The following is a 13,605-nucleotide window of genomic DNA, read 5'->3' as shown; positions in this document are numbered from 1 at the left end:
TGTGTGGTTTTCTACTCCCACCATTCTTATTTAATATAGTAGTAGAAGTTCTAGCCAGAGCAGTAGGCAAGAGAAGGAAATAAGGGATAAAAATAGGAAAGGAAGAAGTCAAATTATCACTGTTTGTGCATGATATGATTGTGTATTTAGAAGCTCAAAAAAGCCCCATTAGTAGACTATTAGAGTTAATAAACAAATTTAGTAAAGTAGCAGATTAGAAAATCAGCGTATAGAAATCAATAGCTTTCCCCCATCATTATGTACAACTATAAGACTCCAATAAAAAATGTGAAAAGACTCAAAAATCATTAGATTTTCATTATACCGATAATTAATCTGCTGAGAAAGAAATCAGGAAAATAATACCATTCGAAAAAGAAAAAAATACTGAAGAATAAATCTCCTTTCACAAGGAGGTGAAAGGTCTGGGCAATAAAAACTATAGAAACATTGAAGAGTGAAAATGAGGAAGACAAAAAATGATGAAAAGACCTCCCATATTCATGGGTAGGCAGAATTAACATTGTTAAAATGGCTATACTACCAAAAACAATGTACAGATTCAGTATAATCCGCATCAAAATACCAATGAGCTTCTTCACACAAAAATCAATCACAAAAATCCTTGAAGAAACATAAGGTCAACATTCCAACATGTAGGCACAGGCAATGACTTTCTCAATAGGATTCCTAAAGGAAATAATACCAAGAGTTAATAAATGGGAAGACATCAAATTAAAAAGCCTCTGCATATCAAAGGAAACAAGAATGTGAAGAGAGAACCCACAGGATGGGAGAAAAATCTTTGCTAGCTATTCTTTTGACACAGGATTAATATCCACAATATGTAAAGAACTCAAAGAAGTTCACACACACACACACACAACACACCAATTAATAAATGAGCAAATGAATGAAACAGACATTTCTTTTTTAAATATTTATTTTATAGTTGTAGTTGGACACAATACATTTATTTTATTTATTTATTTTTATGTGGTGCTGAGGATTGAACCCAGGGCCTTGCATGAGCTAGTCGAGCGCTCAACCACTGAGCCACAACCTTAGTCCTGAAACAGACACTTATTTTTTTTTTTTACATCCTAGCCTTTATTTATCATTATTATTTTTTTATCTGTCATTGATTTTATTTTTTTTAAATACATGACAGCAGTGGAATGTTTTCTATAGTTACTATGATTTTTTAATATCTGAGGGAAGTCTTGGAATACATGGAAATGTGTCTTCCTCTCATATCTGCCCCATGAAAATTCTTCATTATTACCTTGCACTTTTTTTTTTTTTTTTTGATGGTGCTGGGGATCGAACCCAGGGCCTGTGCATGCAAGGCAAGCGCTCTGCCAACTGAGCTATATCCTCAGCTCCCACCCTGCACTCTTGACTGTGTAGTGTGTCCTCAGCCAATTTTTGGTCCACCTGCTCTTGCTGAATATACCAGGTGAGGTGATCTGCTACAAGCTCAGAGATATGTATAGACCCTTCCTGGCCTCAGGCCATCTTCCAAGTATTCCTGACTCCTTTCCTTTTATAATCTATGTTCATTTTCCAGCCACCTGCTATGCTTTTGAACTCACATTCCTTATTTGAAATTCTCCCTTATACTTTCACACTCATAGTGTCTCACTTCTGTGTCTTAAACGCATCCTTACTCTTGTTTAGTTCTTCCAATCTGATATATTCTGTTTAAATTCTGCATTATTATTTCTGAATTGAAGCTAATATTTAACTTGCATGTTTGCTGTGAAGATTAGTGGTAAATGGTAGCTAAAATAGTTATTTTTCTGTCTCTGAATCCTTAATAACATGTTTATGCCCCTCTGGAAGAGGTACAATAAGTCTTTTTTTTTTTTTTCAAAGTACATGCAATACTTTTATTTTAGACATGCAAGAAAAGCTATTTCAGAATCTACTGATTTCAAGCAAGCAGCTGTATACAGATAACAAAAGCAACATCTTGTTACAGCTCAGCACACAGCATCCAAAGCAAACAGGCATGAGACAATGCATATTTATGCAGCATTAAAACCAGATGAATAACATGTTGCAGGGCAGGGGGAGGGATGAAGGGGAAAAAAATGGAAATGAAAGATCAATGTTTCCCAGTGCTTCAAATGTAGTGTATTACAGCAAGCATGGTAAGAATGGAAATAACTGATTTGTTACCTGCCTAATACAAAGTTTCCTGGTAGGTTTTCTTTCAGTGATAAACTAGTTTGAGTATCATTTGAAGTTATTGTGTAATGAAAACTTACTTAACTCAGTCTTTAAATTCTCTAGATTAAAATAATGAATGATTTGGTACTTTTCCTTTTATGATAAAATATGCTACATATTTTATTAAAAACATGTACAATAGTGATCAATGTTAAAAATTTTAGTATTCAGAAATATAAAGCCATAATTAACAAAGCACTACGTATTTAAATGTAGACTTAATATATTAGAAAACTATTAATAGTAAAATATAAACTTTAAGTATTGAACAGTATTGGAATTTCTGAACTATATTAGCTCAGTATTAATACTTGGAAAGGGCTTTCCACTGAGCAATAGTGCAGAAGAGACTTTTCTGACACAGCTTTCTGATAGTTCAATATCATTATATCGCATAAATGTGATTCAATAAATGTGGCACTACAAAATTTCTTAACTGAATATTTTAACTTTGAATATTATATACTAGTACAAATTAATTTTATTTTATTGTATTATTTCCACATACCCTTTTATGTGATACATTAGAACATTTTAACTCAGTCTGCAATACAATCACACTATAGTTCCCCCCCCCTTCAACAATTGAAGACTGAACAACTAAATATTATGGCACTGCTTATTTTGACAGAGTAATTCAGCCATAGTCTCTTTGGTAAACAATAATGATTGCCATGTTTTCCTCTTATAAGATTAATCACAAATGGTTCATTAATAGTAACATGCATGTGTTGAAGATGAAATATTACTTAAAACATTCACAGATCATACTTTGTCAGAAGAATTTAAATCAGTTGTGAACAGGAATAAATTATATCAAGATCATATATAGAATGAAATAAAACAGGAAAGAGAAATGCAAACAGGAAAAAAATACAATTGTAATGGTACTGGTTCTGAAATGTTCTATTATTTTTACAAGATAGTCAGCAAGCTGAGGATATTTTCTTTCATAAGTATATCAGCTCTCTATTTCCTCTGTGAAATTCTGCATACTCGATGAGTAGTCATTTAGTACACAGGGACATTAAAATATTCATGACGTGGCTCCTGTACTAGATCAGCCTGCTCAATTGCTTTAAGGACATTTTTCTTGGATGTTTCCTGAACTTCCCCTCCCAAAAGAAACTCATCCAAAATAAAATAAGCCTTCTCAAAATTAAAGATGATATCAAGTTCACACACACTGCCAAAATACTTGTCAAGTAATTCCACATAACGATGAATTATTTCCAGGGTAATTAGTTCATTGTCCTGATCCTCAATAGCGCAGCAAAAATACAGACTAGCATATCTTTTATAAACAATCTTCAGATCTCGCCACTCAAGGAAGCTGCACATTTTAGGTTTCCGTGCTAAAACGGTTTGAACAAGTTCTCTTGTGATCTTTTTCTTCTCTTTGTCTGAGAGTGGGACATACCATTTCTGCAGTCGAAGCTTTCCCTGACGACTAAAAAGCAACATAAACTGCATGGCGGCCGCTGGCTCGGCCGGCGGGGGCGGGGGCGGCGGCGGCTGAGGGGAAGCCCCTGTCGCCTTGCTGAGGAAAAGAAGCCCACAATAAGTCTTACGCTATAGTTTCTTATAAAATGTTGTGAACCATGCTAGAGTATAGTAACACTCTCTTCCTCCTCTTTGTACCACCCCTTACATGGAACAAATGAAATACTTGGATAATTGGCTAAATGAAAAATGGCTATTTAGCTTTGATTGACCTAAAAATAGCTAAATGTAAATAAATTATGTTCAAAGATATTAATTGAGGGTACCATAGCATTTATACAGCGTCAACAATACTACCATGTGCCCAACTATTATCCCAGCTTAACTGTCACTTTAATGAAGTTCTAGGTTTTAGAATCAAGACCTAGATTCATTTCCTAGTTCTGCTGCCTATTTTATATCCTCAGATGGTCTCTTTGAAATCTACCACATTTAACCAGGCGTCATGGTGCACACCAGTTGTAGTCTCAGCAATTTGGGAGGCTGAGGCAGGAAGATCAAAATTTTGAGGCCATTTTCACCAACTTGACATGGCAACTTAGCGAGACCCTGTCTTAAAATAAAAAATGAAAAGAGCTGAGGATATGGCTCAGTGGTAAAGCTCCCCTGGGTTTAATCTCTAGTAACATGAAAAAAAAATTGTTTTCAAACCTATATCATTTGATGCCATATTGTATGCCTGTAGTTCCAGTGTGTGGGAGGCTGGAGGATCACTTGAGTCTGGGAGTTCAAGGCCAACCCCATCTATAAATGAATGAATGAATGAATGAAAGAAACCTACTTGAGAGTCATTGAGGATTATAAGTAATGTTTGGCAAATGGTTACTATTAATCTTTGAGTTTAAGAAACCTTAATTATTCTCTTGCTAAATTTTAACTTGACACTTATTTAAATATTTATTTTTTAGTTGCGGTTAGACACAATACCTTTGTTTTATTTATTTATTTTTATGTTGTGCTGGGGATTGAACCCAGGACCTTGCACTTGCTAGGTAAGCACTCTACCACTGTGCCACAACCCCAGCCCCTTAACTTGACATTTTATCTGAGTGTTTACTGCTAGTAGGCTATTGTGCTCTTGGGTTTTCCAGTTGCTAGAGATGTCATTGAAACACATTTGCCATTTGAAAAATGATCATAGTTGTGCTCTTGGATATCAAGTAACAAAGTTCAGTTTCCCCTCTTCCTTTGTCTTACTTTTTAAAAAAATAACTCTCATTCATATATACATATATGTACACATATATATGTTTTTTTTTAGTTGTAGATAGACACAATAACTTTATTTATTTATTTTTATGTGGTACTGAGGATCAAATCCAGTGCCTCACACATACCAGGCAGGTGTCTACCACTGAGCCACAACCCCAACGCTTGACATACCTTTACTTTGCTTTCTTGGTTCAGATCAACCAATATTTTTTTTAACATTTTTTTCTTTAGAGAGAGAGAGAGAGAATTTTAATATTTATTTTTTAGTTTTCGGCAGACACAATATCGTTGTTTGTATGTGATGCTGAGGATCGAACCCGGCCGCATGCATGCCAGGCCGCACGCTACTGCTTGAGCCACATCCCCAGCCCCTGGATCAACCAATATTGATTGGGCACCTACTATAAGCAAGGCTTGTTGAACAGAATCAGAACTTCCAGAAGGTTTCTATCCTCAAAGAACTTAAGACTATGATGTGTGAAAAATCATATTCTTATTAAACTACAAAAATTGTGTCTGATTTTATAGGAGCTGCCAATTTCCCCATAGAGAAAAGAGCTGGTGGAGCCAAAGAGGCACTAAGAAAGGCTGTGCAGTCTCCAGTTACCTTCCCAACAGGTAAGGAATAAAGAATAGAACGTTCTTAAATTTAATAGTAAATTTTAAATAACCCCAAATCAGACTTAGAAATTTCAAATGTAGATTTCTGGTTGAAGGGTGTAGTTACAGGAGGATGTGTTTCAGAGATAAGGCTTTGGAAAGTTTATTTGTATGAAATCCTAATTCACTGTTGACTTGGTAACCATGGACAAGAGTTGCAATTCCATTTATATAAGTCTCACTTTTCTCACCTACAAAATACAGGCTCTAACAGAATGTACATAAGAACTGTGGCAGATAGGCAGGGTACTGCTATCCCAATCCTACAGCTGAGCACAATGAGGCACAGAGAAGTCCAGGGACCTTCAGATCTCCTTAGGACAATAAAAGTAGTAGTAGTTAACAGTTTGCAAAGCCAGCTTCAGCAAAGGTGAGGCACTTAGCAACTCAGTGAGACCCTGTCTCCAAATAAAATACAAAATTGTGATGGGGGGCATGTGGCTCTACTGGTTGAGTGCCCATAAATTTAAAAAAAAAAAACAAAGAGTGCTTATTCTGCCAATTTGTTAACACCTTATATACATGATCTCACTTAATCCCCACACTCATCTAATGAGGTCTGTAGTTATCCACATTTAAAGAAAAGAACTGCCTTTTTCTCTGCGATACCTCTTCATTGCAGATCTTCCAGTTTACTACATTTCTCTTCAGCTATTTCCAATCTGATGTTCAACTCATTCATCAAGTTCTTAATGTGAATGGCTGTATTTTCTCAATGTTCTATTTGATTCTTTTCCCATTATTTCCACATGAATGCATTAAAACCTAAGCTTTTTAGTTATTAGGATCACTTTGAATCCTAGTAGCCTAATTTTCTGTGCTTTTAATTTTATAATCCCAGGCTAGATGTTTTTTTCTTTCAGTTTCTTATTTTAATCTTTTATAGAATATTTTCTAGTTTAGAGTACTCCGTAATCTTTTTGTGTGTGTGTGCTAGGGATTGAACCCAGGGCCTTGTACATGCAAGCAAGCACTCTACTACCTGAGCTACATTCCCAGCCCATTGGTAATTTTTAAATTATTTTCTAAGCAACTATCTAACAATGTTTAGTACATCAGATAAAATGTCCCCAATGTTGTCCTTAAAAGCAGTGGAAATTATATGTAAATGTATGTGTGTGTGTGTGTGTGTGTGTGTGTGTGTGTGTGTGTGTTTACTAGGGATTGAATCTAGTACCAGTAAGGTACATCTTCAACATTTCTTATTTTTTAAAAATTTGAGACAGGATCTAAGTTGCCAAGACTGGCCTTAAACTTGTGATCCTGTTGCCTCAGCCTCCCAGGTATCTGGGATTACAGGAGTGTGCAACTGTGCCCTGTTTATATTGTATTTTTATGAAAGCTTCAGAGATAGAAGTGCATGAGGTATTTGATCATTGTCCAGCGGTAGCCTACCTCTGAGAGAAAAAAAAATGAGTATAACTCTGGGTTTCTGGCTTGAGTGCTGACTAGACTGTGGCCCACTAATTGACACAAGTACGGCAAGAGAAACAAGATTTTTAGTTTGTTTGTGCTTTGCAATGCTGGAGACTGAACTCAGTACCTTGTGTGTCTGAGGCAAGTGTCCGACTATGCTACATTCCCAGATCCTGATAGGATCTCACTAAGTTGTCTTGCTGGCCTTGAATTTGCAATACTCCTGCTCAGCCATCTAAATAGCTGTGATTACAGATATGTGCCACTAGGGAGTAAGGTTTTATTTTTAGGAGTGGAAGAAGTAATGGGTTTAGGTTTATCATTCGGTTTTAGATTTTTCAGGTATTGTTTGGCAATTTGTTCAAAGAAAGTGAGTGTCGTTTCCCACTCTCCATTAGAGAAAGAGTGTATTTGCTGGCCTGATTTCCGCTATTGGGTTTCTTCACCTTGGAAAGCTTTTACTGACACATATAGACCAAAAGTGAAGGAACAGAAGAAGACACTCTATGCAAATGGTAACAAAAAAGAGAAAGGGTAACTATATGTAGATCAAATTACATTTCTCTTTAAGTCAGAAACTATCACAAAAAACGAAGGTCATTACTTAACGATAAAGGACTCATCAAGAAGACATAACAGTTATAAATATATATGCATATAACATTGGAGAACCCAGATACATTAAGCCAATACTAATGCATATCAGCAGAAATTGATAGGACTTTAGGTAAAATGGACCAAATACATACAGAACCTTCCATTCAACAACAGCAGAATACACATTCTTCTGTAGTGTACCTGGAACATTCTCCAAGATACATGGACTATATTGTAGGCCACAAAACAAGTCTTGACAAATTAAAATCAAGAGTTTCATTTTTGTTTTGTTTTGGTTTTTAGTGGGGGAAGTGCTGGGATTTGAACCCAGGGCTTTGTACGTGTTGAACAATTGCTCTTCCATTGAGACATCCTCAACTCATAGCATGTTTTGTTTTGTTTTTTAAATACACAACAGTGGAATGCATTACAATTCTTATTACACATATAGAGTAAAATTTTTCATATCTTTGTATATAAAGTATGTTCACGCCAATTTATATTTTTATACATGTACTTTTTTTGCATTACAGTTCTTATTACACATGTATACCATGATTTTTCATATCTCTGTTTGTATGTAAAGTAGTTTGACACACAATTCATGTCTTCATACATGTACTTTGGATAATGATGTCCATCACATTCCACCATCCTTGATAATCCCCTACCCTCTTCCTTTCCCTCTCACCCCTCTTCGCTAACTAGAATTCATCTAATCCTCTCATGCTCCCCCTCCCTACCCCACTATGAGTCAGCCTCCTCATATGGAGAAAACATTTGGCATTTGTTTTTTGGGGATTGGCTAACTTCACTTAGTATTATCTTCTCCAACGCCATCCATTTACCTGAAAATGCCATGATTTTATTCTCTTTTAGTGCTGAGTAAAATTCCATTGTGTATATATGCCACATTATTTTTACCCATTCATCCACTGAAGGGCATCTAGGTTGGCTCCAAGGTTTAGCTATTGTGAATTGTGCTGCAATAAATCTTGATGTGGCTGTGTCCCTGTAGTATGCTGTTTTTAAGTCCTTTGGGTATACACCAAGGAGAGAGATAGCTGGGTCAAATGGTGGTGGTTCCATTCCCAGATTTCCAAGGAATCTCCATACTGCTTTCCATATTGGCTGCACCAATTTGCAGTCCCACCCCACATCCTCACCAACAGTAGTTGTTTGTCTTCATAATAGCTGCCATTCCGACTGGAGTGAGATGATATCTTTGAGTAGTTTTGATTTGCATTTCTCTGGTTGCTAGAGATGATGAGCAGTTTTTCATATATTTGTTGATTGATTGTATATCATCTTCTGAGAAGTATCGGTTCAGGTCCTTGGCCCATTTGTTGATTGGGTTATTGGGTTTATTTTTGGTGCTTAGCTTTTTGAGTTCTTTATATACCCTAGTGATTAGTGCTCTATGTGATGTGTGAGGGGTAAAAATTTGCTCCCAAGATGTAGGCTCTGTATTCATCTCACAGATTGTTTCTTTTGCTGAGAGAAAACTTTTTAGTTTGATTTCATCCCACTTATTGATTCTTGATTTTAATTCTTGCGCTATAGGAGTCTTATTAAGGAAGTTGGGGCATAATCCTACATGATGAAGATTAGGGCCTACTTTTTCTTCTATTAGATGCAGATTCCTAGGTCCTTGATCCATTTTGAGTTAAGTTTTGTGCATGGTGAGAGATAGGGGTTTAATTTCATTTTGTTACATATGGATTTTCAGTTTTCCCAGCACCATTTGTTGAAGAGGCTATCTTTTCTCCAGTTCATGTTTTTGGCACCTTTGTCTAATATAAGATAATTGTAGTTTTGTGGGTTAGTCTCTGTGTCCTCTATTCTGTACCATTGGTCTACCAGTCTGTTTTGGTGCCAGTACCATGCTGTTTTTGTTACCATCGCTCTGTAGTATAGTTTAAGATCTGGTATAGCGATGCCTCCTGCTTCACTCTTCCTGCTAAGGATTGCTTTAGCTATTCTGGGTCTCTTATTTTTCCAGATGAATTTCATGATTGCTTTTTTTTTATTTCTATGAGGAATATCATTGGAATTTTGATTGGAATTGCATTAAATTTATATAGTGCTTTTGGAGGTATGGTAATTTTGATAATATTAATTTTGCCTATCCAAGAGCAAGGTAGATCTTTCCATCTTCTAAGGTCTTCTTTGATTTCTCTCTTTAGGGTTCTGTAGTTTTCATCATATAGATCTTTCACCTCTTTCGTTAAATTGATTCCCAAGTATTTTTTTTTTTTTTGCGGTTATTATGAATGGGGTAGTTTTCCTCATTTCCTTCTCAGAGGATTTGTCTTTACCACACTAGAATGAAACTAAATATCAAAAATAGGAAGAATTTTGGAAAATTCACAAATATGTAGAAATTAAAATGCTCCTGAATAACTATGGATCAAAGAAGAAAATAAAAGAAAAATTAATAGTATCTTCAAAAGAAATTGGAAACACAACATACTAAAATCTATAGGATGCAGCAAAAGCAGTTCTAATGGAAAATTTTATTGCAATAAATGCCTACATTAAAAAATATGAAAGATCCCAATTAATTAACCTAACATTATACCTCAAGGAGTGAGATAAAGAGAAACAAACTCACGTTTAGCAGAATGAAGGAAATAATAAATATCAGAATAGAAATAGAGAATAAAAAAACAACATGGGAAACTAATAAAACCAAGCTGGTTTTTGAAAAAATAGAGTTGATAGACTTTTAGCTGGACTAAGAAAAGACTCAAAAATGTAAGGTAAGGAACAAAACTGGAAACATGACACCTCAAATAAAAAGGATCATGAAAGACTTGTGAACAATTTTACAGCAATAAATTTGATAACAGAGGAAAGTGGATAAATTTCTAGAAAAATGCAACCTATCAAAGTTGAGTCAGGGCCAGGCACAGTGGTGCGCACACCTGTAATCCCAGCAGATCTGGAGTCTGATACAGGAGGATCAAAGTTTCAAAGTAAGCCTCAGTAAAAGCCAGATGCTAAACAACTCAGTGAGACCCTGTCTCTAAATAAAATACAAAATAGGGCTGGGGATGTGGCTTAGCTGTCAAGTGCTCGTTGAGTTCAATCCTTGGTACAAAAAAAAAAAAAATTGAGTCAGGAAGAAATAAATAGGAAGCCTGAAATAACCAATAACAAGCCAAAAGATAGAAGTAGTAATTTGAAACCTTCTAACACAGAAAAATCTAGAACTAGATGGCATTACAGTTGAATTCTGTCAAACTTTCAAAGAAGAATTAATATTAATACATAATAAACTCTTCCAAGAATAGATCTAGAGAAAATACTTCCTGACACATTTGTGAAGCCAGCATCACCTTGATGCCTAAGCCAGACAAAGGAAGTACAAGGGAACTACAGGCCAATATCACTCATAAACATTCATGCAACATTTGTCAATAAAATATTAGCAAATAAAATTCAACAATACACCAAAAAAATTATACATCTCTATCAAGATGGATTTATCCCTGCATGCAAGGCTATTTTAGCATACACAGATCAAGTAGTGTGATATATCATATTAACAGATTGAAAGATGTGATCATATCAGCTGACACAGGAAAAACATTTGAAAAATTCAACATCTTTTTTTGATAAAAACTTGTTTACATTCTAGGAATACAAGAAAACATCCTCAATTTAATGAAGGCTATTATAAAAATCCCTCACAGTTAGATTAGCATGATTGATTTGTGGAGAAACTGAAAGCTTTTCCTCTAAAATCTGGTAAAAGTAAGAACATGCTTTCAACTCTTCTATTTAAGACAACTCTTGCTAGTAATAAGGCATCCAAATCAGAAAGGAAGAAGTATACATAATTCCATATGTAGAAAACCTCTAAGACTCCACTAAATAAAAACTTGGGTCTAACAAATGAACTGAGTAGTTTTAGGATATAAAATCAGCATACAGAAATTCATTGCATCCCTATATACAAACAATGACTAGCCAAAAAATGAATCAAGGAAACAGTTTCAGGGGCTGAGGATATAGCTCAGTGGTAGTGCCTGCCATGCATGAATGAGGTCCTAGATTGGATCCCCAGGACCACAAATAAAATAAAAGTTTGCTTTCGATAGCATTAAAAAAACTCTTAAAGAATGAATCTAACCAAGGAGATGAAAGACCTGTACACTGAAAACTTTTAAATACTGATGAAAGAAATTATAAAAGATACAAAAAAAAAAAGTCTAGATATTTCAGGCTTATAGCTTAAACAATGTTGTAAAAATGTCCATAGTACCTAACACAAGATATAGATTCAATACAGTCCCTATCAAAAGCAATATCTAGATTCAATGCAAATCCCTATCAGAAATGAAAATACAATTGTAAAATTTGTATGGAACTACAAAAAAATCTCAAAGTAGCCAAAACAATTCTGGGCAAAAACCAAAATGGGAAGCCTCACATTCCTGATTTAAAAATAGAATACATTGTGTGCTGAGTGTGTAGCTTGGGTACAGAACACTTGCTGAGCATGTATGAAGGCCTGGGTTCAACCCTCAGCACCACAAAATAAATAAAATTATATTAGAAAACTATAGTAATCAAAACAGAATGGTAGTGACATAAAAACAGACACACAGACCAATGAAACAGAAGAGAAAATTCATAAATACATCCAAACATATATGGCAAACTAAATTTCAACAAGGGAACCAGAGAGATACAGTGTGGAAAGGATGGTCTCTTCGGGAAATAATACTTGGAAAACAAGATTTCCACACTCAAAAGAAATCAGACCCTGTGTTAGTCCTTTCTTTCTACCACTGTGAAAATATTTGAGATACTCAACTTTATAAGAAGGAAAATTTTATTTTGGCTTACGGTTCAGAGATTTCAGTTCGCAGTTGTTTGTCCCCGTTGCTTTGGGCCTATTCTGAGGCAGTCATTCATGGCTGATGCACCTCGGGTGGGGGGAAGCTGTATGCCTCATGGAAGCTAGGAGTGAAAGAGAAGAAGGGACCAGGTCCCCATTTCTCCATGATGCTTCCAATGACGGGACTTCCTTGCTTTCTCCTTTTAGGCCCCATCACCTAAGACTCCACTGCCTCCTACTGGCCACAGGGTCAGGAGCCAGCCTACAGTAGGTGGGCCTTCCTGGGACAGTAAAGACTCAAACTGTGTCCTTCCATCCCTGGCCCCAGAGGCTCATGTCCACCTCACAATGCAAAATGCACGCACTTTATCTTGCTAGAATCCCCAAATTCTGAATAGCTCCAGCATTTTTCAGAAGTCTAAGTCCAAGCCACATGTGGTGGGTGGTACGTACCTGTGATTCCAGCACTTGGGTGGCTGAGGTGGGGGGATTTTTGAGCTCAGGAGTTTGAGACAAGCCTGGCTAACACAGCAGGACCCTTTCTAAAAAAAAAAAAAAAAAAAAACCTAAGTTAAAGTCCAAGTCCAAAGTTTCGTGAGATTTTAAGGCAAACTAAGCTGAGAAATCCCATAAAAATAAAAAGCAGAAGAAGGAAAAAAGAAAAAAAAAGTAAATGTAGTATATATACACAATGGAGTTTTATTTAGCCATAAGGAAGGATGAAATTGTGTCATTTGCAGGAGGATTGATGAAACTTTGAAGACATTATGTTCAATAAAAAGTCAAACTCAGAAAGTCAAGAGTCATGTTTTCTTTCATATGTGAAATGAAAGAGGAAAAAGTAAAAAAGATGATAGTGGGATCTCATGAAAAATCAAAGGTAGATCAGTATAAGAAAGGGGAAATTCTGGGGAATGATGTTAGCCAAATTATAATGTTATATCATGTGCAGGTATGAACATATAATAACAAAACTCACCATTATTTTTAATTGTATTGCACCAATAAAAATATGGAAAAAGTTTAAAAAAATAAAAAGCAAGTTATATATTTCCAAAATACAATGGCATGGGGTAAACATTTCCTTTCTTTTTTTGTTCATTTTTTTTCTTTTTTTATTTATATATAACAGC

At 35.5% G+C, this 13,605-nt stretch overlaps 1 protein-coding gene and 1 pseudogene across 12 annotated transcripts in view; one reads left to right on the top strand and one right to left on the bottom strand.

Annotated features, from left to right (window-relative positions):
• The window catches only part of Cplane1 (ciliogenesis and planar polarity effector complex subunit 1), a 140,400-nt gene that overhangs the window by 116,822 nt on the left and 9,973 nt on the right, over positions 1 to 13,605 (top strand). For all 12 annotated transcript variants that reach the window (XM_078017589.1, XM_078017599.1, XM_021726574.3 and 9 more), the window contains one exon: positions 5,479 to 5,568. In XM_078017589.1, the coding sequence (XP_077873715.1) occupies positions 5,479 to 5,568 (90 nt within the window). The remainder of the gene's footprint in view (positions 1 to 5,478; positions 5,569 to 13,605) is intronic.
• LOC144365564 (AP-1 complex subunit sigma-2 pseudogene) lies at positions 1,879 to 3,736 on the bottom strand (annotated as a pseudogene).

This window comes from Ictidomys tridecemlineatus, chromosome 1, assembly GCF_052094955.1.
Source record: "Ictidomys tridecemlineatus isolate mIctTri1 chromosome 1, mIctTri1.hap1, whole genome shotgun sequence".
In the NCBI taxonomy this organism is placed as follows: Eukaryota; Metazoa; Chordata; class Mammalia; order Rodentia; family Sciuridae; genus Ictidomys; species Ictidomys tridecemlineatus.
Note: the sequence above shows the minus strand (reverse complement) of the source record. Positions and strands in the feature narration are given on the sequence as shown.